At 41.9% G+C, this 26,544-nt stretch overlaps 1 protein-coding gene across 3 annotated transcripts in view; it reads right to left on the bottom strand.

Annotated features, from left to right (window-relative positions):
- SH3KBP1 (SH3 domain containing kinase binding protein 1) overlaps positions 1–26,544 on the bottom strand; it is a 336,773-nt gene that overhangs the window by 142,499 nt on the left and 167,730 nt on the right. For all 3 annotated transcript variants that reach the window (XM_061179414.1, XM_061179413.1, XM_061179415.1), the window contains exons 4-5: positions 21,123–21,226; positions 8,754–8,883 (exon numbers count right to left, since the gene is read on the bottom strand). In XM_061179414.1, coding sequence (XP_061035397.1) covers positions 8,754–8,883; positions 21,123–21,226 — 234 coding nt within the window. The remainder of the gene's footprint in view (positions 1–8,753; positions 8,884–21,122; positions 21,227–26,544) is intronic.

Consider the following 26,544-nt stretch of genomic DNA (forward strand, 5'->3'; position numbering starts at 1 on the left):
GCAATGAGGAAATGACTTATTGGTTTCCAATGACCCACTCAGTAAAAGCAATAACCACGAGAGGTTGACATCTCCACAGGAAGCCATCTTACGCCACCCCAGAGGCCCAGAGATACTGGTACAAACACATATGCCATGACCACTGTTACTGATCCCTTCTCTGCACGCATGGTTCATGCACGCATGTCACACACATGACAGAGGCACAAAGCAAACAAGACAGCGCCAGGGGCTGGTGATGGGAATGCTCCTGCAGCACACACCAAGGAGACGGCACTTATCTCAGACAAATAAGTCCATGTCCTTGGATCAGAAATTCACACAGACACTTGGCAGAAGCATGAGCAGCTCAGGAAAGTGCAGCTGCATCAAAAAGCACAAGAACCCAGATCTTATCTTCACAAGTGCCTCCTCCTGTTAAGGTCACTCACTGTAATAGCGTCTGTGGCCCTCCGTCTTTCCCGGTGCAGCTCGGTACAGAATTGTCCCTTCAAAGGTAGTCTTTCCTGACAGTGAATGAGAGAAGAGAAGGGGAGAGAAAAACAAGAGAGAGGGAGGGGGAGCAAATGATGGCAAAAGAAGGAAGAGGGAGAGTCTTTAACTGAACTTGTCTTCAATGAATCCACTGCAAGAGCTTCATCCACAAAATTAATTAGAAACCATTAGGCAGAATTTAAGAATGTTACAGAATGAGCCCAAAGTCCCCATGCAAGCATGATGGCAATGAGCGCCGGAATTAGGGCTCACCTCTGCAAATGCCTGGCATGTGGATTATGCCCAGTTTAAACCTGGAAGCCACTTCAATATTATACTTCAAGAGTAGGAAAACCTCAACCAGAGGAAATCCAATCAATCGGATTCCTTAGTTAACTCATTCTTCTCCTTGGAGAGTGTGACCCGAACATAATATAGATTTTGGTCCATTATTCTTTATCTTCTACCCTTAGAGCCCAGTATGATACAAACTGATATTCATGACCCCAAGAGTCTAAACAAGGCACAAAACCCCTTTTAAAAGATTTTTCATTCTTAGTATCTTTAAGCAAGAAAATGTACAAGTATTCTAGAGGGGGGTTTTTACCAATGAGGTTTGAAACCAATCGTGGCTTCCATGTCAATGTAAGGGGTTTTCTGCTTAGCACCAAAGACATCAGAAAACCCTATTTCCTGAAACATCTTAATGGAGGTTTTGCTATATCAGTCATGAGACTGTACTTAAGCATGAGGACATAGGACTCACCCAGTGTCAAATGCAAATTATCTTCTTTTTTGTTGTTACAAGTAGAGGTTATCAATAGCATAAGACTGGACACATGGCTAAAGCCCAAATCTCTCTGGAACCATGAGTAAGTACATAGACTACACACACTCTGCCCCAGTTTGAGGGTGCACACACACACACACACACACACACACACACACACACACACACCCTACAGAGAGTACCATCAGCAGGTAAAATGGTTTGATAAAGACAAGCTCAATTAATATGTGCATTACTCTAAGTTATCCAAGAAGTTGGTCCTATTATGGCTGTGAGCTAAATATCGAACTGGAGGCCAGTTACATAGCTCCCTCATAATAAGTCTGAGGGATGAAAAGGTAGGCTACATTTACAGAGAGACAGAGAGTGGAACTGAGTGAGAGAGAGCAACTTGTCTCACTTTTTAGAAACATTCTTCAGGAAAATGGGAAATTCCATTAGGGACCATCGTGTCAACTTCTGGGCCATGTCACTCCTAATAACATGAAAGGGATTGTAAATGATCAGATCAACAAATTAAATGGAATCAGGTATTGCCAATTTCTGTGTCCTACAGACATGGTGGTACACCACTGCTTTGAAATCTGCCCTTTTTGACAGATGTGCTCTGTCCAATTAAAGCAAAAACTTAGATATTCAAATCACTGGCTACATAAGGATAATCCAAAGAAACAAGTGTTTCAAATGTTCTCCTTAGACTTGTAGCTCTTGAGGACTTTGATGACAAAGTGGAGCAAGTAACAGTGGCTAGTTTTTATTTGGGTGAATTTTTATTCTGCTTAACTTCAATCACTAAGGTAACATTACTCCCAAGAAATACAGCTGTTTTGTGAGCCAGGCCCCCCAGAAGTGAATGGCAGCAGTCCTTTTGGTGTCAGAAAAAAGTAAGAAAAAGAAATCAGTATTTCAAGAAAGTTCCTCCAAGTACAAGAGAACCTCCCTTTCTTCTTCCCCAGGACCAAGTCTGAGAATCACTGAGGTAGACATGGCCCTGCTATCTCTGAATGGCCAAGCATTTCTGCAAAATACCCACCCCCCACCCCATCCACTGGCAGCAAGAGGACTGGAAATGGAGCCTGGGATGGGGATGAGTGAGGATACACACGTTCCATCTAGAGAACAAGAGATGGGCAATTGGAAAGCCCATGAGTATGAGTGCTGTTTATTTTGGGGGGGGGGGAGGAATATTCTACTGTCACTATTAAATATTAGTACTTGAAGGCAGCAAACACTGTAAAAGGCAAGCATTTTAAAATTTCAACACAAAATCATATGCTTACGCTAGCATCTAATTTTGCCTGAAACTCTATTTCATCAATTTGCTAATTGCTCTTCACTGTCAACAGAACCTCATACACAAAACAAATAACATTTAATATTAAAAAGTATAGAGACACCAAAGCGTGGGGGGGGGGGGTGCCAGCCTGGCTTTAGCTCTTATAGGCAAGGGGCACAAGCAATCCATTTCTTACAGCTAATGAAACAAAATATTTCTATATCATGGGAGTGGTTTGCCCTAAGTTTTAAAAGGCCATCTCCATCTTTGCCTTCGCTTGACAAGTCACTAAAGTATCTGAACCTAAAATTCAAACATAAGGAATTAGGAAAATAAGAAAGTCAATTCAAACTTAAATATCATGGTTATTAATGGTTATAGAAAGAAAATGCAAACTTTCTCCCTCTGAAAACTATGGGAAATAGCTTAAAATGTTTCTGTAGCTAAATGATATTTTTCTTTAAAAAAAAAAACAGGAATACTTTTTAGCTTTACAAGAATTATTTTATAATCTAAGAAATTAAATAATATCAAAAAGATGTTGGAAACAGGAAAGTCACATTTATATCTTAAATGTGAAGCAAAGTATGTATGAAATTGAAACCGGACAGTAGTCACATCTGGATTTCTTTGCCTCTACATCCAAATAAATCTTACAGATCAAGATATTTTCTGATTATAATTTAATGCAATAATATCAATATAATTTGTAATTAGTTCTATTTCACATCATTTAGTCAATACTTGCATGTGCAAAATTATAACTGAAAAGGTAATTAATTCATCATAATCTGTGATCATAAGAAGAAATAAGTTAAACTGTACTCAGATTTGAAATTTGTCAGATGCTCCGTGAAAGGGTAAACTACAAGCCATAATGGGAGCAATACCAAAGTATGTGCAAATTATATGCAGGAAGGCCTGCATGTAATGGTGGCTTCATCACTCAGAAGCGAGGCCACACCCAGGACTTCACCTCACTGGGCTTTAGTGTTCTCATCTGACACCAGGCTAGATGAGCTCTCAATTCCTTTCCATCCCTAACATAAGATCCTGCCCGCACAATTATTGCAAACCCTTGGATGTTTTGTTTTTTAAAAACCTAATTTACTCAGCATTTTTTTTCACTATTGATCTGTTACATGGGAGCCCATTTCACTCTTTTTTAAAAAAAAATTCCCTGTTTTGGTACCATTTTGCAAGCCCTAATGAGTGCATAGATCTGGGTGATAATCATCAGTGGCTGCTAATATTCAAAAAGAAAGATAGCCAGACATTATGAGCCTTCAGATAGACTATCCATCACCACCTATGAAGCAGTTCTGTCCCCCCACCCCAAAAAATCTCTCTCTCAAACCTGAATTTAATCAAGGCCCTAGATGCAATTATCAATTTATAGGAATATAGAGTAAATGACACAGCAGAGATGAAATCAGCAAAAGGCAGGCTGTGGGAAACTAATGGACAAAGGACCTCAGTTTCTTCAGCAAAAAGTAGCAACGAAAAGAGGCGACATGGAAGAAGAATCTAGAGATTCAAAGAGAGTTGAGACATATCAACCAATCACAAGGTATGTACTTTCTTTGGGTGCAGATTCAAACTAACAAATTGTATTAAAAAATAGAAGACTATTAGGGGAAAGTGAACACTGACCATATAGGTAATTACTTTGAGGAATTGCAATTATTATTATTATTATTATTACAATTCGGAGTGATAACAGTATTTAAGACACCCTTTTATTGACACATACTGAAATATTTATGGATGAAATTATGATATCTGGGGTTTGCTTCAAAATAATATAAGGGAGGATTGTGTAGTGGTATAATTACAATGAATTGGCCACAGGTTGCTAACTGCTGAAGCTGGGTAACAGGTACACAGGGGTTCATCATACTATTCTCTCGATTTGTGTATGTTAGAAAATTTCTATAATAAAAAGTTGACAAAAATCTTTTTGAAAAAGCACCTTTAAAGTTCCATAAATGCTATGAAAGGTAAAGATGCTTTCAAATTTAAATATACAGCAAAAAGTTTCTGCCACTACCTGACAATGAATTTTCTTGTTTGAGATAAAATGTTTAAATCAACATATCAACCAACACAACTGCTGTAACTCTTTCCTTGATAGATTAGATTACCCTGAACAAAGATCTAAAGTTTAGAGATTTTCATAACCAACTACCATATATAAAAATACATCAGGGTAAAAGAAAAGCAAGCTCAAGCAATTTGTACCTTTCATTCAAAGCTAAAAATGCCTCCTCAGAGTAAGAAGGATTCAGCAAGCATTTACGGAACACCTACAATGTGTCAAGCTGTCGCGGCACACTTCCTTATAAATAAAATGCAATGTTTCTTCAATTGCATTCATCCATTGGTTAACAAAACTCAACTGAATAACTATCCTCAAAAACCTTCTGGAAGTAACAATGTGAAGAGTACAAACATCAAAGGAGTGTGTGCACATACAGGGGTAGGTGTGTGTGTGTGTATAACAAAGAGATGTATAAGGATACATTGTACACAAAGTTTTCTTCATATGTACCAGGATACAGATTTTATCTGTCTCAAAAAAAAAAACCTCCCCCAATGTCTACTAGCATTTAAATTGAGAGGATTTTTATATGATGTCACTAGGATCTCTAAAAATTACCAAAATGGTGCAAACATTAGGAGTTTGACTTACTCCCAGAGCCATGTATTTTTTTTATATAAACTTATTTATTTAATTAATTTATTTTTGGCTGCATCTGGTCTTTGTTGCTGCGCGTGGGCATTCTCTAGTTGCGGCTAGCAGGGGCTACTCTTCGTTGTGGTGTGTGGGCTTCTCATTGCGGTGGCTTCTCTTGTTGTGGAGCACGGGCTCTAGGCACGTGGGCTTCAGTAGATGTGGCACACGGGCTCAGTAGTTGTGGCACGCAGGCTCAGTAGTTGTGGTGCACGGGCTTAGTTTCTCCACGGCATGTGGGATCAGGGATCGAACCCATGTCCCCTGCATTGGCAGGCGGATTCTCAACCACTGCGCCACCAGGGAAGCCCCAGAGCCATGTATTAATTAAGCAGTCTCTGTGAAAACTGTAATTTATGAAGGGTATTAAGTGGGCTGGTCTAACAAAGACCTTTATTAACTACAGTTCAGCTCATACCAGAGTAAAAACATAGATATCTTTTGTGCATTAACTACATTTGTCTTTCTCAGTTCTATGATAAAAGTAAATACGCATTTACTGTAGTTATACTAGATGTTATCCCTGGGGGAAACTGCATGAAGGATTCATGGGACCGCCCTGTACAGTGTTTTTTTTTTGGTTTTGTTTTGTTTTTTGGCAACTTTCTGTGACCCTATAATTATTTCAAAACAAAAATGTGTTTCTTTTGTAAAGTAAAGTACACTGAAACTACTAACACCATTCTCTGGGGATAGGGAACGAGCAGATTCACTCTAAAACCAAAGGTTCCACGTAGACAAATCCTAACAGTATACATAATTTCTGCATGTGATCTGATCTAATTATATATATTTTACCATCAGAGTGCAAACAGTTACTGAACAGCCTGTGAGAACACTGAGAGATGGTATTTCTCTCTCTTTCAGGGGATTATTTCAATTTAGCAAGCCCTAGGGACATTATAATCACATCTGCTTTCCTATGAAGCCCTTTGTAACCACCGCTGTCCCTACATCCCCATGGGACCGGCCTCTCTCTGCCTGTGTATCCCACTTTTCCTCAGATACCCGGCTAGCAGAGCACGTGTGGCACTTTCCTGAACTGTCGCTGATTTGTGCACACCCTTTCCACAGGGCGAGCTGACTGAAGACAGGAACCCTATCTGATTTGTCTCTGTATATCTTCAGTGCCTTGTACAGCATCTTCGTAACAACAGGGGCCAAGTAAAAGCTGAATGAGTGAAGAATAGAAGAAAAGAAGGAAAGCAGGAAGGATGGATGGATATGGACAGACAGATAGAAAGATCAATAGATGGGCCCTCTTCTCCTTAATTGCACATACAGGAAGATTACAAAAGCCATGTACTTATTTCACAAGCATCCATCCTTGTTAGGAGAACACGCCTCTCCAGAGACCTCAAAAACCCCCTTGACAAGGGACAGTTCCTGTGGTAACTAAACATGGCTGCCGGAATTATTAGGCTCTCCTAGTTCTGAAATGGCAGGTTTTAATTGAATGAGCGTTGGGGACAGCAGTCTCCATGAGAGAAACAGTCCCTTCAGAGCATGTGACAGAAGGCTAAGTGATTGGGAAGACCATTCCACTCCGCCTCCTAACCTCCTGCCCTGGGAATTCCAGCAATGTGTGCTTTGAGCTAAGGGGTCAAGCAGGGTCAAATGTCCACATTATTGACTTGGAGTAAGAGGAGACAGCTTATTTCAACAGTTCCAAAAATACGAGAGGCATGACTTCTCTGAGCTCCAGCTCTGAAAGCATACCTAACATGGCAGGATATCAAGAGGTCAAGGTTCTCCCAAAGATGTGGTCCAATACCTCTCCAGATCTCCTTTTCTGCATGAGTACAGGAATCCCAAAGTAATTTCCAAATGCAGAGACAATGCTTCAGTGAGCACAGTACTAATCGGTGTGTAAGCAGCCTCAACTTACTAACTGGCTATGTCCCAAGAATTCATCATGATTAACAATGAAAGTGACCACTTAATAGAGGGTCTTCTATAGGTGAGGTGGTTTATATACATTATTGCTATTGGAACTCATAACACACTTCCACAGAAATAATGGTATAATGACCCGATTTGGTCCTCCCTCCAAGAAAGCCCAATTAATCCACAATATCCCTAAGATATAGTATTCTTATTATAGGATCCAATTACCAGGTACAATACTATTCCAGTATATGAAAGGAGACACTACGGCAGTTAGAATTCTAATGTACAATTTGGAAGCCATAGAAGTCCCACTACCATGGGGTCAAGGACACTTTCTGCCCTCCCGGCCATACTCATCAGTTGGCCCATGTTAGCAGAGAATCTCCTTGCCCCAAACCAGAGAAGGCAGCAGGAGCTTCAAGATGCTTCCTTTGCCCCAAAATCACCTCCTGTCTTTCCTATCATAGACCCCAGGATGGAATGAGGTTCAGGGATGGGGAGCCCCAGACTTTGGAAGCCACTGAGCCAATCAGCCAGTGCCACTGAAACACCAAGTGAAGGAGGTGGCCTGAGCACGACTCCAGAAATGGCTTTACCTCCAAATTGGGGATTTGCCCAATCATGCTACTGGTTAAATAAAAGGGACACAACTAACTTGAAAATACCACTCAAGTCAGATTTTTCCAAATGGAAAAGAAAGCTGTTTAAGAATTATTTTGACAGGACTGAGCTGTCTTCTTGTTAGAAAGGAAAGTCTGCAGCCCCAGGTAGTGCCGAACCGCTAAGACACAGTCGAGCCTCTACGACATTCACACCCATGACCTTGGCTCAAGACGGCACAAGAGATACACAGACGCCCACGTAGGAAGTTGGGTTAGCGACTGGGAGAACAAAGTTTCCCGGTCCTGACCTTTTGTTCCGTGAGCTGGAAAAGGCAGCAGAGAAGCTGGAGGGAGGAGAGCTTCAGGCCCTGGAGAGAGAAAGACCTGGAGTTCGTTCTCACCATCACAGACGGACACGCATGCTCACCCGAGGTGGGGCTGGGCCCTCAGCTGGCTTGGCAGACTTTCAAGGGAGCTGGCACACACGCGTCCTGAACATTGCCCTTCTCCCCATCAATGATTTGTGTGTGTGTGTGGGGGGGGGTGTGGGTGTGTGTGGGTGTGTGTGGGTGTGTGTGGGTGTGGGTGTGTGCCATTTTCTCCAAGTTCCTCAAGAGATGCTGAGAAATATTAACAATCTCATTTGGTTCATTTTAAAAATAATTATCAACGTGCAGTGAGTGACATTTTAGAAGTATACGGAGGCACAGCAACATGGGCCATCCATGGGGGACTATGAAGGCTGACAGTCACCTATCCAGAGATGCTCACAGTGTGCACCTGCGCAGGGGTAAAGGTATGCACGTCACACCTTTACAATGATAAACCTACTAAACCACGGTGGGTTAAGGCAGCATAACCAAGAAAATATTCGTGAGCTTCTGTCACAGTCGCTCAGCACAGGCAGTGGAACCGAGGGGAGGCTGGAGCGGCACCTGTGGGTGCCCCCACCCCTGTCCCGCATGGTGGGAGGACTTCCTTCCTTACTTGACTTGGAGAGCTGCTCATCCTGGGAAATGCCGAGGTCGTCCGACTCCCCCGACAGCTCCTTGATGAAGTTGGAAGGAAACATTCCAGTCTTTCCATTGAGAACACCTTCCCACCATCCTTCTTCTACCTGCACAGATGTGAACAGAACAGAGGCAGGGTTCAGGTTAGATGTGGTACTTGCCAGTTTTCTCTCCCATCTGTACAGTGCCGAGTGCAAAGCCCACACAGGGAGAGCTGCAGGACCCAAAGCTTACAGGTTAACAGGGAATGAGAAAGTAGACTTCACAGGGTCTCGAGATTCAGACTCAGGAAGGGGGGTTTAACCTAGGGACCATAAACGCAAGTGGAAAAGAATTAGCACTTCATTTCCACTAACATCCAACTGAAATTTGGCATTTCCTTTGATTAGGAATATACGTAACATACCAGAGTAATAGAAGGACCTGTGACGTGACACCAACCAAATCGTATTTTCATATCACATCATAGATACTGTGGGTATTTCAAGATATCGTTTGCACTCATTGCTACTTTGAAGTGGTGGTAGTTATCACACCTGCTGGGAGACCTTGTTATTTAATGTATTAATAAGGAATTATTTATTATTTATAATAAAGAAGTACACATAGATTAGTATACCAAAATTTGCTTTTAAAATAGCTTGATAGCTACTTTAATATAAATGGTTCCTTTTGTAACCTTATGTGTTTTATTTTATGCATATAAAACCATTATTTAAAAACTGAGAATGGCTTTCCCAGACTACCAAACCTAACTTGATAGCCTAACAAAAACAGTTAAGAATCTGTGGAATAAAAACTCAATCACAAGGTAGAAGGACTCCCTGCAGCTTTCTTGAAGGTTCTAGATTACCCTGAGATGAACTGATATGGGATGAAGGGAGGTAGGGAGGGCAGCCAGACTGCAGTCATCTGGGTGGGGGAGTTGAAGGCTGGATCTGGGGAGGGGTGAGAATGAACAAGGCAGGTGTGGATTTGAGAATCTGTGAGGGATAAGCTGGTCTTCAGCAACCAATTAGCTGAGACGAGGGAAGTGTAAACAAAAAAAGTCATCCCCAATTTTGTGATGGAGCCACTAACAGAACAGCAGAAGTCAGAATAGTGAACTGGCTTCTCGGAGGAAAATAACAGGGCATTTTGAGAACAAGGAAGCACTTACTTACCAGTATGGTGTAGTATAATAGAAAGAAACCGAGAAACTTTTTGGAATTTTTTTTGGCCATGTACATGTATTACTTCTTCAAATCAATAAACACAATTTAAAAGCTTAAATAATTAAAACAAAAAACAAAAAGAAAATTAGAGTCAAAAGCCCAGTTCAAATCGTATCTTGTGACTCTTCGAATGTCCTACTAACTGAACCCTGGCTTTCCTATCTGTACAGTGGGATAATTAGTACACTTGATCAGTGTTAGAAATAGATGTATTATGATTCTACACTAGGGGCTAGGGACACAGAACTGTACAGGACACATCCTTTTTTTTTCCCCTCAAGAAGTTGACAATCTACCAAGGTAGAAAGGGCACATGGTTTAAAGATGGTGGAGGGTGGGCATGACCAAAACCTAGCAATGCAAGGTAAATAGAAAAGAAAACACCATGACTTAGCACAAACCAAACGTGTTACACAAAGTTGAGCTCGCCGAGATCTGGGATGCTAAAGGAAGGCTTGGAGAAAAAAAGGAATCAAAGTTAAGGTTGGCCTTGAAGAGCAGAAATGCCAGATATAAGTAGGGGAGGGTGTGTGAGAGAGACATTCAGGAGGTGCTGACACAGCCTCAGAATGGAGACAACCAGAATGGCATTTTAGAGCACGATTTAGGGAGCTCGTGGGATACAGACTCACAGAGTGGCCATTATATCTGTGTGATCACAGAATCTTCGGGAAAGAATCCAGACAATGGCACCCGTGCATGACTATCCTTATTCAATACCAAATCACGGCATTTCACAACGTTTCCATTGAAATCATTCCATGTGTCTATGTCAACTCAACCGTTATGTATTATCCTTTCAAGGAGCTTTTTATAGGATTAGAATGGTTAGGAAGATTCACCATAAGCCTGAATATAAATAGTCACAGGATTTGTAGCATGGGGTCCTTTGTGCTTGCCCTGAATAAGGAACCAGAAAATGACCTTCTTTCTCCCAGAAATCACCAGGCAGGAGGGAAAGACCAAGGGCACGGACCACAAATGAGCAGTCCCTGGCGTAATCCCCGACAGCGCAGGGCAGCTGGGCCAATTCCATTTGATTCAGTTTGACAGTATCTAAAACGCTCCTGTTCCCAGTAATAAGTGGCTCCAGCCCGAGATCCCTGAAGGAAGTGCTCCTGATGTGTGGGATCGGCAGGCTGCCTGCTGGGAAAACAGGGGTGTGTTCACCTCGCCACGTCCCCACATGCCCGCATCCCTGTCACAGCACAGTCTGAGAGGAATGGCCAACAGGGAACCGGCAGACGTCTATCATTAGCCTCACGGCGCGCAGAGGAGCAGACAATCAAACCACTGCTCATCGCCTGGGGGGTACACTTCCCATTACAGGCACCACGGAGCGGGCGGGGGTCTGTCCCCAGTAGCAGAGAGAGCTGTTCGGTGCTATTTCTTCCTAAAGACTGCTGCTCTGGTTGCAAGATTCAGGCCGGTGATATGAGACAAATGATCCCCAGCCCCACACTATCCCTCTTCAGCGATATTCTAGTTCAACTTCCTGCATAAAGATGATGACACTGAAGGCCACAGTGATTACACTCACTCATGAATGGATGGATGGATGAATGAATGCATGGCAGGGAAATCAACTGGGGGAAATCCTCCATGGGGGCCTATGAAGCTCTGATTCCCCCACAAAAGGAATTTTCCTTCCTGTGAGGAGCAAAAGGGACCAGGAGACCCTGACTATATTGCACACTGTTCTTAATTAGGTAACACCATACTCAGGTCTGTGTGACCCTCCCGATTCCACCAATATTTAATGAGCACCTATTCTGCACTGCCCTAGGACTTCGGGACAGATTCACTGGTGAACAAAACAGATAAAGACCCCATCCTTGAAAAGCTTCTACAATAAGAGTGGAACATACAGAGTCTGCACACCACCTGCTTAGAAATCAAGTTGCTTATGTTTATGTTTCTATATTTAAAGAGAGAAATGCATCCCTTTGTAATAAAGTGAGGATTATGGATGTTACCAAGGGCTTATGATTTCTTTCCCAAGGAGAGCATTAGAAGGGGACAGACGCCTATCTTCTCCCCGGCAACACATACTCATCAAAAGGCTTCTGCAGGCCTTGGCTCTAGGTTGAGAACAAACCCCTGTGTTCCTCGGAGACCAACCCAGCCAGCTCTGGAGCCCACGGCTGTGTTCCAGGAGAGGACCCCACCTTCAGCCCAGAGCTGGGAGCAGGGCAGCTTTACATGGTAGTGTTTGAGGAAGAAAGATGCAGTAAAACCACTTTAACAGTTTGTGTCTGTGTGCCCTGCAATTCTTAAGTCTTCACAATCACCAGCCTCTAAGTGGTTCAGGGTCCAAGGAAGTAGTTTCTAGTTCTTAGCCCTGTTGCAAGTTGGGGAAGAGGCTGGGTGAATTTCAACATCTCCACCTCCACCCAATCTTACAAACATTATCTACATCTGTAATGCACCAAACAGGATGCCTGTGAATACAAAGATGACCTTGCTGTCTGGGGTACCTAACTACCCAGAATACAGGCACACCTAATCTACTGCACTTTGCTTCACAGTGCCTCACAGATGTTGCTTTTTTTTTTTTTTAACAAATGGAAGGTGTGCGGCAGCCCTGCATCGAGCAAGTCTATCGACGCCACTTCCCCAACAGCATTTGCTCACTTCGTGTCTCTGTGTGACATTTTGGTAATTCTCAAATATTTCAAACTTTTTCATTATTATTATATTTGTTACGCTGATCTGTGATCAATGATCTTTGATGTTACTACAATGACTTGAAAGCTCAGATGATGGTGAGCATTTTTTAGCAATTAAGTACTTTTTAATGAAGATATGTACATTATTTTAGACATAATGCTATTGCACACTTAATAGACTACAGGATAGTGTAAATATAGCTTTTATACGTACTAGGAGACCAAAAACTTTGTGTGACTCACTTTATTGCAATATTTGCTTTATTTCAGTGGTCTAGAACCCAACCCGCAATATCTCTGAGATATGCCTGTAGTTCCTACTTATCACTGTTGAAGTTTTACCTGTCAACTGTACCAAGAAGGGGAACAAGATTCATCAAGTCTAAAGTTTACTTCAGGGTACAAGCAGCAAGACAGAAAAATCCATTTAAGGGTTGCTATAGCTTTTTACATCCAATTGCCCTTTGTTACCCAAACCTCAGCCAGAAGCACACTGAAGAGGTAGGTGTGAGGGAGGAGGGAACATGGGGGAGGGAGAGGCACACAGGCAAATGGAGTCAGCTTCATTGTTTCAAGAGCTGTTTTACCATTCTTTCCAAAAAGCACAACGGACAAATCAAGCTCTAAGGAGAGGCCCACACCTCAACATTACTAAAATTTTCCTCAAAATTTATTCATACTTGGTAGGTTATACGTTTCTGGGAATGTATCCATTTATTCTAGGTTGGCCAATTTGTTGGCATATAATTGTTCATAATAGTCCCTTATGATCATCTATATTTCTGTGGTATCAGTTGTAACCTCTCCTCTTTCATTTCTGATTTATTTATTTGAGTTCTCTCTCTCTTTTTTTCTGAGTGAGTCTAGCTAAAGAGTTGTCTGTTTTATTTATCTTTCCAAAAAACCAGCTCTTGGTTTCACTGATCTTTTCTATTGTCTTTTTAGTCTCTATTTCATTTATTTCTGCTGATCTTTGTTATTTCCTTCCTTCTACTAACTTTGGGCTTAGTTTATGCTTTTTCTAGTTCCTTGAAGGCATTATGTTAAATGAAATAAGTCAGACAGAGAAAGACAAATACTGTATGATCTCACTTATATGTGGAATCAAAAAAAAACAAAAACAAAAACGAACACATAAGACACAGACTCATAGATATAGAGAACAGATTGGTGGTTGGCAGAAGCAGGGGGTGGGGAAGGTGAGCAAAATGGGTGAAGGGGGTCAAAGCAAATTTCCAGTTATAAGATAAATAAATCCAGAGGATGTAATGTAAATAATTACCAATACTATACTGTATATTTGAAAGTTGCTAGGAGAGTAGATCTTAAACGTTTTCATCACAAGAAAAAAAACTGTAACTATGTGTGGTAATGGATGTTAACTAAACTCACTGTAGTGATCATTTTGCAATGTATACATATATCAAATCATTTTGTTGTACACCTAAAAGGAATACAATGTTATATGTTAATTATCTCTCAATTTTAAAAATGTATTCAGAAATAGTTAAATGAGAATTTCAGTACCAGTCCTTTTTCCTACCTGTGAGAGGTAGGGGAAAGCATTTTGGAAAATTTTTTAAACTAGAAAAATATCAAGATAGTTTTTTAAAGTTTTTAAAATTGAGATATAATTCATTTAAAGGTACAGATCTTAATGGTACAAGTTGAACAGTTTTGACAAATGCATACACTCATGTAACTTATAGTTCTACCAGCATACAGAGCATTTCCATCATTCCAGAAAATTTCCTTGTGTTCCTCCCCAGTCGATCTACCTCCAAGCAACCGCTAATCTGATTTCTATCACCTATGATTGGTTTTGCCTTTTTTAGAACTTCATGTAAATGTGTTAAGACATAGTTTTACCTTTTGAATATTGCTGAAAAAAATACAAATTGTTTTTAGAAAACATCCTTTTCTATTTGTGGAACTAGTGGGAAAAAATATTTTTGAGGGAACCACTTCCTGAAGTCATAAATACCTACATTATTTTCTATTTTTATTGCTTTAAATAACCATCCCTGTTGATCTGGGGACATGGAAAGCTAGTCATGCCAACTATAAACAAGTGTTATCTTGGTTCTAAATGCCTGAGCCAATATTTTCCCCCAATTCCTATGTCCTTCATTGTCTAATTACCTCTTCCAGGCAGGGCCAGAACATTCCCATACACACAGGAAGTTGATTTTTATCCCCTCCCCTTATTCTTTTGAGAATAAGCCTATTCCACATGAGGGGGTCCCTCAAAAGAGAAATCTGTAGGGTCATCCAGAGGGAAATGACTTAAGAAAAAAAATATATGATTTCTATTTAAGACTTAAGCAAACTCTGTCCAATGAGACAGAGCAACATCCATGATTTTCCTGACAGTGGCAAGGGTTTCTGGTAGGGCTCTTACAGACATTCTTCAGCAATGCTTGAAAGTCCTGTCCTTCGATACAGCTATGGGCTAGTCTACAGGTCCCCAGATTCCTAAATGACTCTAGGCTATCCTTACTATCATTCCAGCTTGAAAATATGAGCAAATAATAAATCAAGCCAGAAAGATAACCTTTCTGATGAATCAAGATCCTGAAGCTTTATCCTGTAACTATTCCCAGGTGAGTGAATTGTCTATGGGGACGCGTTCACCTTAGAACAGCCACACGTAAGGAAACTTTGAAGGGGGTGTTCCTTTAAAAGTTCAGTGTGCAGATGTAGAGAATGGACCTGAGGACACGGGGAGGGGGAAGGGGAAACTGGGATGAAGTGAGAGAGTAGCATTAACACATATACACGACCAAATGTAAAACAGATAGCTAGTGGGAAGCTGCTGCATAGCACAGGGAGATCAGCTCGGTGCTTTGTGACCACCTAGAGGGGTGGGATAGGGAGGGTGGGAGGGAGATGCAAGAGGGAGGGGATATGAGGATATATGTATATGTATAGCTGATTCACTTTGTTATACAGCAGAAACTAACACACCATTGTAAAGCAATTATACTCCAATAAAGATGTTAAAAAAAAAAAAGTTCAGTGTGGGCAGCAGTGTCATTTTTCCCTCCACCCCATTTGATTGCATCTGCCAGCTCCTGCTTCCTGTACTCCACACTTGCTCCCAAAGCTTCACAGGTCATCCCCAACCTCAGAGCAAAGCTGTACTAACGTCCTGCCCTCCTTCCTTGAGATTAGCCCAGCACCTTACACAATACAACTGTGCTTGCTGAACGAATCCAAATACTCCTCACCTTCCACATATCCAGTTGAAATGTCACCTATTCTAGGAAGCATCTTCTTCCCTCTCACTGAGTACCTTCGTTTTCAAATTCCTCTCTCGCCTATCAGCACCATTATTTGCCACTCTAACAGTATCTCGGGTTATTAGTCACCTTCTTAGTTGACTATATCTTACCCTCCCCGACTATACCAAGCATGTTTCAAAGCAGAGTTCTGTTCAATAAATCTTTGGATCTCTGTAAACACAGTTTCTCTCACCAAGTAAGCACTCAAATATTTGATAATTCCCATAGCTATGCCAATCTATTATAAATACATTTAAACTTGCAAAGATGTTACTTTTATGTGGTTGTCGCCTGTTTTGTATGCCAATGATTCTAATCTAATCATCGTTGCTTCTAAACGTGGCTTCCCCCTCCTTAATATGAACGTCCTACCATCTCTGTGCATTAGGAAATCAGAGATGTACACCCCAAAGTTATTTGGAAAAATAACTGTAGAGCAGCCTGGGCTCTTTAGATTATCAAATTACAATTTAAAAAATCTTACATTAATGTTATCTTTTTTTGAAAAGGGATACAAACCCTTCTAAAGCAAAGCGTGCCTTAATGGGTAAGAATTTAGGTATGCTTTGATCACCTATTGATTAATCAGCTTTTAAAGGAACCTGACTTCCCGTGGGCAAGCACAAAACAAAAAGGCCTCCTTTTGCACATGCGAGTCCTCAGAGTTCTCACACCAAAAATGAAATGAGGACAAATTGCCCGTCCACACACACAGAGGTTGTCTGATTGAGTTAAAGTTTTGAAGAATTTCAAGGGCCTCTTTAACTCCTGCTGGGAGAACCAAATCTCTCTCCATGGCACAAGAAGCAAGATGCCTAAGTTTCTAGGAAATGCAAGTGACCTTTCTTTGCAAACGACAAGGCCAAGTTAAGCTCTAAGTCAGAAACTGAAGCCTTCAGTCTCTAGCCAGCCTGACTGGGGACCACTGGGAAATACCTCAAAAACTAACCACAAAGAACAAACAACAGCCAGAATCTCTGAACACCCCTTGGGCCACCACGAGGAGAGACTGGATGAGACCAAGCTCATCTAGCACAAGAGGAAATGCAGCGCCTTTCCCAGGCTCTAGATAACATAGATAGGAAAACAAAGAGGTTTCAAAGCACTTTAAAACAAAAACCAAACCCAAAAAATAGACCAGCAAGCCAGTTTCAAAACTTCAGCGGCCCTCAAATGCCACTTCTCCTGGTAACCCTGTCCATGTGCCATCTCTGTTCTTATCATTAGAACTTCGCCTGCATTGATCAATCCTCCCCACGCTGGACAAAAATGTCACAAGTGTGTATTTACAATGATTTCCTTAAAAATGCCTACCAGGGATTTAGCCTGTTAGCTTTCCTTTTGGATTGGCAGCCCAGTCCCATTAAGTTCACAGTGACTTTTTTTTTCTCCCTGCAGGCCAGCCAGGAGGCAGAAGCGTGGTGAGCGCTTCCTGAGCAACCTTCACTTTGCTCACCCCGCTCATCCCTGGACCGCCCCACACTCTCCATTTCTCCTCTAGCCACGCTGCAGAGACCCATCCAAGCTGAGCTGCTAACTTCTGCCAGAAGGGCTGTTCACCCTACCAAGGGTCAGGGCCGTGTCCACCCAAACCTGTTTCCGTCCACTGCTCTTCCTGCTAGCACACAATTTGGTTAAAGAGTACAAAATATGTAGGTTTGAAGAGAAAAAGCTAGTGGTGAGAAGGAATAGGATAATAATTTGAAGGTTTAAAAAAAACGGTGCCAAAATAGGTGTAGAAAAAGACAACTAAAAGAGATTAGGGGTGAGGGAGTGTAGAATTTTAGAAGAATTATTAACCCTGATTGTTTCACTCATGTTGTCCTCAATCCACTTTAAAGAAACCAGTGGGAATAGCAGAGGATGCATCATGGATGCAGAGAGGATAGAACTCAAACCAGCAAACCCATAGTTAAGGGAAATGCCCCGGCCCTATGAGGCTGTGTTGACAAATGGCAGACGAATATACATTTTTATATTTTAAGCTAAGATTACATGTTAAGATATATGTATATCATTTTTTAGGATTCTCTACTTCATTCAACTGTTCTAAAAAACCGGTCCATACATTCAAAATCTTCCTAGGAATTGTCTCTTGGGGTGGGAGGGAGTATGGGCATTTGTGTGTGTATAGCTTTGGAATACTGTAGAATTAATCTATTAATCAATCAATAAAAATATATATACACACCTACACAATACAATATGTTATATTTTTATTGACCAATAGATTGATTCTATAGTATTGCAAAGCTATTACTATGGTCTTATCTCAACCTGCTCCTGTGATTTAAGGGTTTTTGTTTCTTTGGGATTTTTGTTTATTTTGTTTTTAGTCTTCAGTGGAATTAGACAATAGCTACTCAATGGCATTTATATAACACCCATTATAAGAGAAAAGGACAGATTTTATATTATACAGTGACAATGGCCCAGGATCTGCAACATGACAAGTAAATTTCAACAATAGGGAAATTAATTTTTGATGATATAATTTTAAAAATATGGATTAAAAGGTAAACCTTTATGTTTTGTTTTACACAAATAGCATAGGCTACACAGTTAATTTTCCTTTTTCCTGCTTGAAGCAAGCCCAGAATGAAGCCTAGCACAGAACTGGCAGGGATGGAAAGGAGGCTGGGACCGTAGATGGTGGTGAAGCTCTTCTTCCAGACAAGGAGAATAACAGCCCTGCAATCATTCCTCTCCTTTAGCGACCCTCGTTCGGCTTCCCTGGAGCCAACAGGCAGTTGAGAATGGGCAATATTTCCCAGAAATTTATTAATAATTTTCCTTACCTTAATTTGTATTTCTTAAAATATTATTACAACATTAAAGGAAAAATCATCTTCTATGACAGAACCATTTTCAATTCTGGGTCCCTTTCCATCTTTGATCACATGCACAAAGATAGATTTTAGACGACTGTATCCTACTGTATGCGAATCTGTGGCTGATCTATTCATTTATTTTGAAAAAAAACTTTTCATACTTCCATTTATTCATTTACTTATTCAGTAAGCATTTATTAAAGTATATGTTAGGTTTCAGGCACTGTTCCAGGTACTATGAATATAAAGATAGATAAAAACCAGATCCCTACTGTTGAAAAGCTCTCAGGTTAGTGGAATATAACATAATTACAATGCACAGTATTGTAATAAATACAGATTTAAAGGCCTCTGCGTTTACCATCTTAATGGCTTCACGATCTTCTAGCTGGATAATGTAACTTAATTCACACAACTATTCCCTTTCTTGATGACTTTTCATTATCACAAGCATTGCTGCAATTAACATGTTTCACATATTTATTTTCTGTTGACCATTTCCATGGATAAATTCCTAGGAGTAAGATTACTGAGTCAAAGGGTATTAATTCAGATTTTTAGAGCTATTGATGTGCTTGTTAAGTAGCTTCATACAAGGATCATAAAGATATACAAAGTCACCAGTTCTTCTAAGCATTGCCAAGTCTTACCACTAAATCTGTTTTAGGATTTTCAAAAGGAGGTACCCATTATTGTCTTAATTTGATTAATTAATAGCAGGGCAGAACATTTTCTCATGGTTAAGATTTTTATTTCCCCTTGTGGGATGTGTGTTTATAGCAGATCTATCTATACTTTATCATTATTATAGTAGCTTTCTAAAATATTTTCATATGTTACATACATAATAACTTTTCATCTTAATTTATTGCAAATTTTTTTCCTGTTTGTTGTCCTCTTTGTTTAGCTAAACTTTCTTCAAATCATACCAAAATTTTAACTCTCTTTTATTTTTAGTCACAACTGTTTATTTTTTCCTCTGGAATTTCTTCCATGGTGTCAGTCTTAAGAACTGTGTCCTTCTACCATTGGCACAAATGTTCTACTCTGCTGTGCATTCATTTTTAACTCATTCAGCTTTCAACAAATGTCTCCTATGTGCTCTGCTTGGCACCAGGAATAAAAAAATGATGAATGAATGACATACTAATACAAATTATCCAAAGCTGGGAAATAGGCAAAAGGGGTTACTGCATGTCCTCCCAGTATCATCCTGGGAACCCCATTAATTGATTCTCTAGGGACAGGTATCTTTGCTTGACACACTATTTACTATTTATGAGATAGTTTACAACTCTCTTAGTGTAGATGTTAGCCGGTAGAAAACCAAAAGCAAAACAAATGAGTCTTGTCAGATAACCATGAAAATAAACTTTGACCAGCAGAGATGCAAGAGATTCATCCCCTAGAAAAGATAACCTCAGAGGTTACAGTTTCACTACCCTGCAGGACGCTAGGTAGTTGTGCATCTAACTTAGCAATCTTAATCCAGTTTTTTTCTCTTTCAGTCATTATGAATACTTTGCTGTTTCACCATTCTCTTTGAGCCAGCCTTACCATCTTGCAGATGCCCTCATTAGTGAGTTAAATAAAGCTTTGATGCATGCTCACTTCATGTTTATATGAGAGCCAAGAAATCTGGCTGCTAGCATCAGCCCTGCCACTTCTACCCACGTCATAGTTCACTTAACCCTTAACCTCCTCCTTGACTTCTGGCTTCCTTTTTTTGGGGGGGGGGAAATCGTGGGTTTCTGTAAGGTTGAATGGTATTCAGGAAACCAAAGCAATTGGAAAACTGTATTTCTATATACAGATACATATGTTGAATCAGAATGAATGATCAGATTCTAAGTTCGAAGCCCAGGATCCCCCAGGCCTGAGGGAGTGGAGCCTGAGAAGCCCATGCCAGTGTCTGGTGGGACACTTCACCAGCAGCGCTGGCTCCGAGCAGCCAGGACCACACAGGAACAAGGTTATGTAGTGCAGTGGAAAGAACAAGGGTCTCTAGCCAGGTGGACCTGGCTTCAACCCTCAGCCCTGCCTCTTCTAGGGTCTCTTGAGCCTCTTTCTTTTTCTACAAAATAAAGTGGTTACGATGAGTCAATGGGCCCATGCGTAAAGAACCTTGTCACTCCTGTCACATACTAGGTCTTCAATAAATGCCACTTCTTTTTCTTTCCCTGCTGGGTGGCAGGCCTCTCTGGAGGAATTTCCTCTGGAAGAGACTGAACCAGGTGATGTCCAAGGTCTCTTGAGTTCTAACGCCCCCCACAGCAAGGCCAACCAGCCAGGGGTGGGTTCTGACAGCCCGTGCGAGGCCACCGCGCCCACCCGCCTGGCACACGTACCTCTCCTACCACCTCTATGATGTCGCCAACTTTCAGCTCAAGCTCATCATCGTTCTGGGGCAGGTAGCTGAACGCCACCTGGCACCGGCGCCTCCGTCGCTCGCCTGCATGGGAAAAGCAAAATATTCAGACACAGCTCTTGTCTCAAAATTAGACTTTAAAGAGAGGCATCCTAGGCATGCAGGCAAATTAAGCTGACTTGTTTCAAATATGCTCTCTGGGACATGGCTAGAGGCATGGCAGCTCTGGTCTCTGAGAGAGAGGCAGGAGAAAGCAGAGCAATGCTTCTCGGTCTTTTAAAAGCTGCTGGGTCAGAAAGGCATGGATATGAGAAACCAATCCGTTGGTGCAGAAGGCAGAACCCCACCCCTGAAGCGCTGGAGCCCAGTGTTGCCTTAAACGGTTTTCTGTGGATAGGGCTTTGTATTTGCTGCTGGTGACTTTTAATGAAAGCTGATGTGATATGGTAGAGGAAAAAGAATGGTCTGCTTCTAATGCTAGCAGGGCAGAGGAAATTTTTCCCAAATGTGCAAAGGAAAAGATAAAGTATCCTGGCCTTTTTCTTACTAATCATCACCCTTTTAACATGCTGGAACTCAGGCTGATAAGCAAAGGCTGATTTACATTTCAGCCTCCTCTTGGTACCATTTCAAATGCCCCACAGGGGTTCAGCAAATCCACTTTTGTCCTCTTCCCTCTGTCCCAGGGGATCCATTAGCAGGATCGCTGGCTGCTTACACAGAACCAACCCAGGCACATCGAGATAAAAACCAGGGCCACACTTCACTTGACTGAAGGACCCTCAAGGTCACAGCATCTCACTCACCCAGTGTGGCCCAACCGGGAGGTCCTGGCTTAGAGCGGTTCAAGTACAGATGCAACTGTCCACGCCACAGACATGCACTGTGGGGGGAAAGAACACGCATGTGGTGTGTGTGTGACGGGGCTCGGGGAGCGGCGGGGCAGAGACAGACAGACGGCAGTGGAGGCCCAAGCTGGGAAGAGGTGGATAAGAGAGAGGAACCGAGACCAGCGTTGCTCAGAAGTTTGCCACTCAAGGCTGACCACTTCACCTCATCCCTTCCTGCCACCGCATGGCCTTGAAAACCAAAGGGATCAACGACTTCAAGGAAACACATTTAGAAATGCTTACATTATTTTTGGATACTGCCTACAGGGATTCTTTTCCTTTTCTAACCTTTCCCTGAGAGAGCAAGTCCCCGCAGGAGTGATCACAGGCCACACTGAGACCCCCACGCAGGGTGACATCATACAAAGGGGCAGGCCTTTGTTACATCTGACGTGCTCACTGATCAATATTTATCAAAAGCCAGTGGCCTAGTTCTCTCTGTTCCATTTTTTTCCTGCCTGAACCTCACTAAGGAAGAACGGAGTTGAACAGAGGGAAGAGGGCAGAAGTTCAGAATCAATATCTCGTCTAATCACATCTTTGGCGACGACGTGAATACACTCCACCCCTTTGTGCGAAATCACGAGCCGGCTGGTCTCGACGAGAGCAAATGCAGAGCTCTCAGGCCAGTTCCCAGGTGCTAACTGCACCGTCAGCGGGCAGAGTAGGGCAGCCCAAGGCTCTCCCAGGGACAGAGGGCTCACCCCAGATGGCTCTTCCCAGGCGGGAAGCCAGGAAGAGCGGCCTCCAGGGCAAAGAACTCCACCGCTATTCCCTGGTTTCCAACACAAAGGAAGGCAAAGCAAGCCCTCTGTCATAAAGGATACAGATTTCTCATTCTAGCCAAGAAAGTCTAGATGACGAGGTGATCTCGGCACCTGTCTCCTACTCCCTGTGACTCCCCTGCCCTCATATACACCTCTTAAGCTGAAGTTGTATAAATCTTTAAGAGCTTTATTTGTTACATGTTACGTTCAAAACAAACTCTGCAGATACAATCTGAATACGAAACAAGTAAACATGACAAATGTCTGAAACTCGACACTCATAACCACAGAGGTCACCAAAGTCCTGACCAAAGTGACTTAAAAATAACATCTAAAGACCTACTGTGAGCTGAAGTCATAAAACTTAGTTAAATGTAAGTTCGTATCTTCACAGAACCCTCTGTAAAAAGTAGCATCTAACCCAACACTACACAAAGGGTGAAGGAGAGGCGACATATTCTTCGAGAAAAGACTAACCCAGCAGAGTCAGGACCTAGAACAGAATAATATTTCTCTCGAACCAAATCTTTCCATCAGAATTCTGTAACGCCCTGTCTGGAATCAGAAAGAACAGCACACTTACTAATCTCTCTCTGCCAGGCTAGTCAGTATTTCTTAACTACCTCTAAGGTTATTCAACTGGTAGCACAAAGACCTATAAAGCACACTGCCAACATACAAGACCAAGAAAAGTGAGCCCGACAGGGAAGTATCCAGAGGTCACTGGTGGAAAAGGTCACCTGCCACAACCCCAAGCAGAAACAATTATTCCCTCCGACACTGGGATAGTTTGTGATCTTTTCTAAAGCACCCCTGATACCCATCACCCTAACTTATCCTGCCAACCACATGAGTTAAAAAGAAAAGAGCCAGAATGAGCAAACATTTTACAAATGAGGCAAGTAGGGCTCAGTGACTTACCCCAGGTCACCAAGCTAGTAAGTGGCAGCATGTCCTTGGCCTGAGTTCAGAGCTCTCACTCCAATGCTGGATGAACCAATTTAGTTCACACCTCGTCCCAAGTTCTCTGCAATCTGTACTTAGCTGCTTCCCACAACACTGCATAACACAGCCTTAGGGCTTCTCCACGGCTTTCACATTACAGATGACTCCCAAACTCCTGCACTGCTGCCTTCCAGTCCTCGACTTCTGCAAATTACTCTTTCAATCTTGTTTGCCAGTTCCACCCAATGTAAAACCCAGTTCGGGGGGAATATTTGACGTTAGGAGACACTGCATTTCAGTGGCTTCTGTCCATCTTAAATTTAAGGGAATTTAAGGATGTCATTTGCCACTTTTTCCTTTCTTGGTATTTCACTGATGTTTACTAGTTGGTCTTGACCTTCCTTGAAGAGGTATGTAGACAACAATGTCATCTCCTTTCAATAGCTGGTATAAACTGGAGGAAAAAAATGCATGACTTGCCCAAGGCTGTGGTTCGGAATCCTTTCGTTTAAGCTACCACCCTCACGCCCAGAGCCCCGTCCACACGAACTCAAGTTTTAATACATTTCATCGGGCTTTTTTCTTTTTGCCACTGTGTGTGTTTTTTAGGCAGGACCACTTAACTCCTTACACATAATTGAAAGAAGTAACGGACACGAGTTTTATGGACATACAAGCAAATGTATATGGGCACATGCACATGGCTTACCAAAAAAAGTATGACTGAGGCAGACTTCATAAGGCATACTTGACACGTCTCTCTACTTTACTGCCATATTGTATGACGGCCACAAAATACACATGCATGAACATGCATTCATATAGAGGAACACAGGCAAACACAGGTGACAAGGCAGGCACCCTCAACTCCCTCATTAGATCTCATAACCACCTTCCATTCATGACCAGCTTTGTTTAATAAAATAGTAACAGCTAACATTTACTGAGCACCTACTGTGTGCCAGAGACTACTAAGGACTTTATACGCATTAGTGCATTTAATTCTCACATTGAACCTCGAGGGTAGATCTTGGACCCTCCCTTTTACAGACAAGGAGACTGAGTATTTTACCAGAGGTCTTACAGCTAGAAAGTGCTAGAAGGGTCAGGGATTTCAAGTCAGGAGATGCAACTCCAGAGACTGCCTCCCCTGTCTGACTGTTCTTTAGAAGAATCCTCGGCTATGAGTCTTGAGACTGCAGAAGGGAGTAGCTGGGCTAACATGGGACATGGTTAAGTTGTGAAACCAGGAAGTGACAAACCACAAATCAGGAGCGTTTCCTTACAGCTGCTGGCAACTGGGGCCCATATTTTAATGAAATAAAGCTGGTTGGATGGGGAGGAAATGTCGTATATTCACATTCTCTAAAAATGAAATAGCAGAAACTGCAAAGGATGCCATGACCCAGCCTCAGAAACAGCACACACATCTATATTTTAGAGCCTTCCGGGGTCTTACAACATGTGAAAACTTTACTAGGTCAATTCATTCAATGACCACAAAAATATAACAACAAATAGTGCAGTGGTTGAAAAAAACCTTTGGGTAAACTGAAAAGTTTCAACACTCATACAGTCTATTTTTTTTTTTTTCATCTCACATCCTCCTTGACAGAACAAGAGTATAACTACCAGGGTTGATATTTCCAAGAAACTCACGAAATTAATCAAATGGAGCCTCCCCACATGCCTAGGAAACACAGCAGTATCCTGATGTCGTTTTACAAAAGACAAAACATTTATAAAATCAAAGAGGAACATCAGAAGAAGCCCCTAATTCTCAGGGTTACTTCTGGCATTTTCTCCAGACATGGCCTGGGGTCCACCTGGGTCAGAATGCTGACCTGCAAGGCAGACCTACGGAACTGCACTCTCTGAGGTTGAGGCCAGGGGCCTGCATTTAAACCTGACTCCGCAAGTGACACTGCCCACAAAAATCTAAACCTCAACAACGAATCAGAGCCACTAATTACACGTGAGAACAGGAAAATACCTTGTTGGGAACAAGTGGTCTCCCTTTGGAGGACACTAACCAGTGGTTCTCAATCTTGGCTGCACCCTGAAAGCACCTGCGGAGCTTTCATAAAACTCCCCATAACGTCCTAACAGCAGTCCCTAAGGAACAAGGTCTCCATACAAAAATGGCTTCTTCCAGGGCTGGGGCAAAGAAAATACAAAGTGAGACTGGAATATGTGGTTATGACAATATTAACGAAGCACTCTAAGGCTTGAGGGGTCACTTGTAAAGGACACAAGGCTCAGCTTGGTGGGGCTTCCACTGACCAAATCTGGGACAACAACAGCATGTACTAAAGGATTTATTCATTTCAAAAAAAATTCATGAGCCCATAATGATACATTCACTAGGTAGCTAGGTTGAGAGCTAGCTAGATGGATGGATAAGATTAGATAGGTAAGTATGGGCCAAGAGGGGAAAGCTCTTCTTTACAAAAGAATGTCAACTAATGCATGTAGAAATGATAGAAACACATAATCACCATTCTATAACCATCATGGCAACAATTGTTTCTGGCAAGAATCAATGGTTGCTAAAACCACTGGGTGAAATCCTGTTGGGGATTAGGATATTTAGAGAGTCTCAAAGTATCTCCCCACAGATTATTCATTGATTACAAAAGGAAATGGTCCCCTGAGTATGGAGAAACCTGGCAGACACAGCCTCAAAGTTCATGTCATCAATGATGGGACAAATTAACATCAGGTGCCTCCTTACGTGATGCGCTGAGAAGGGCTTAACATCACCTACAGAACGCTCCCGCCCAAAATGTTTAACTGAAAT

The sequence above is a fragment of the Eubalaena glacialis genome, chromosome X, assembly GCF_028564815.1.
Source record: "Eubalaena glacialis isolate mEubGla1 chromosome X, mEubGla1.1.hap2.+ XY, whole genome shotgun sequence".
NCBI lineage: Eukaryota > Metazoa > Chordata > Mammalia > Artiodactyla > Balaenidae > Eubalaena > Eubalaena glacialis.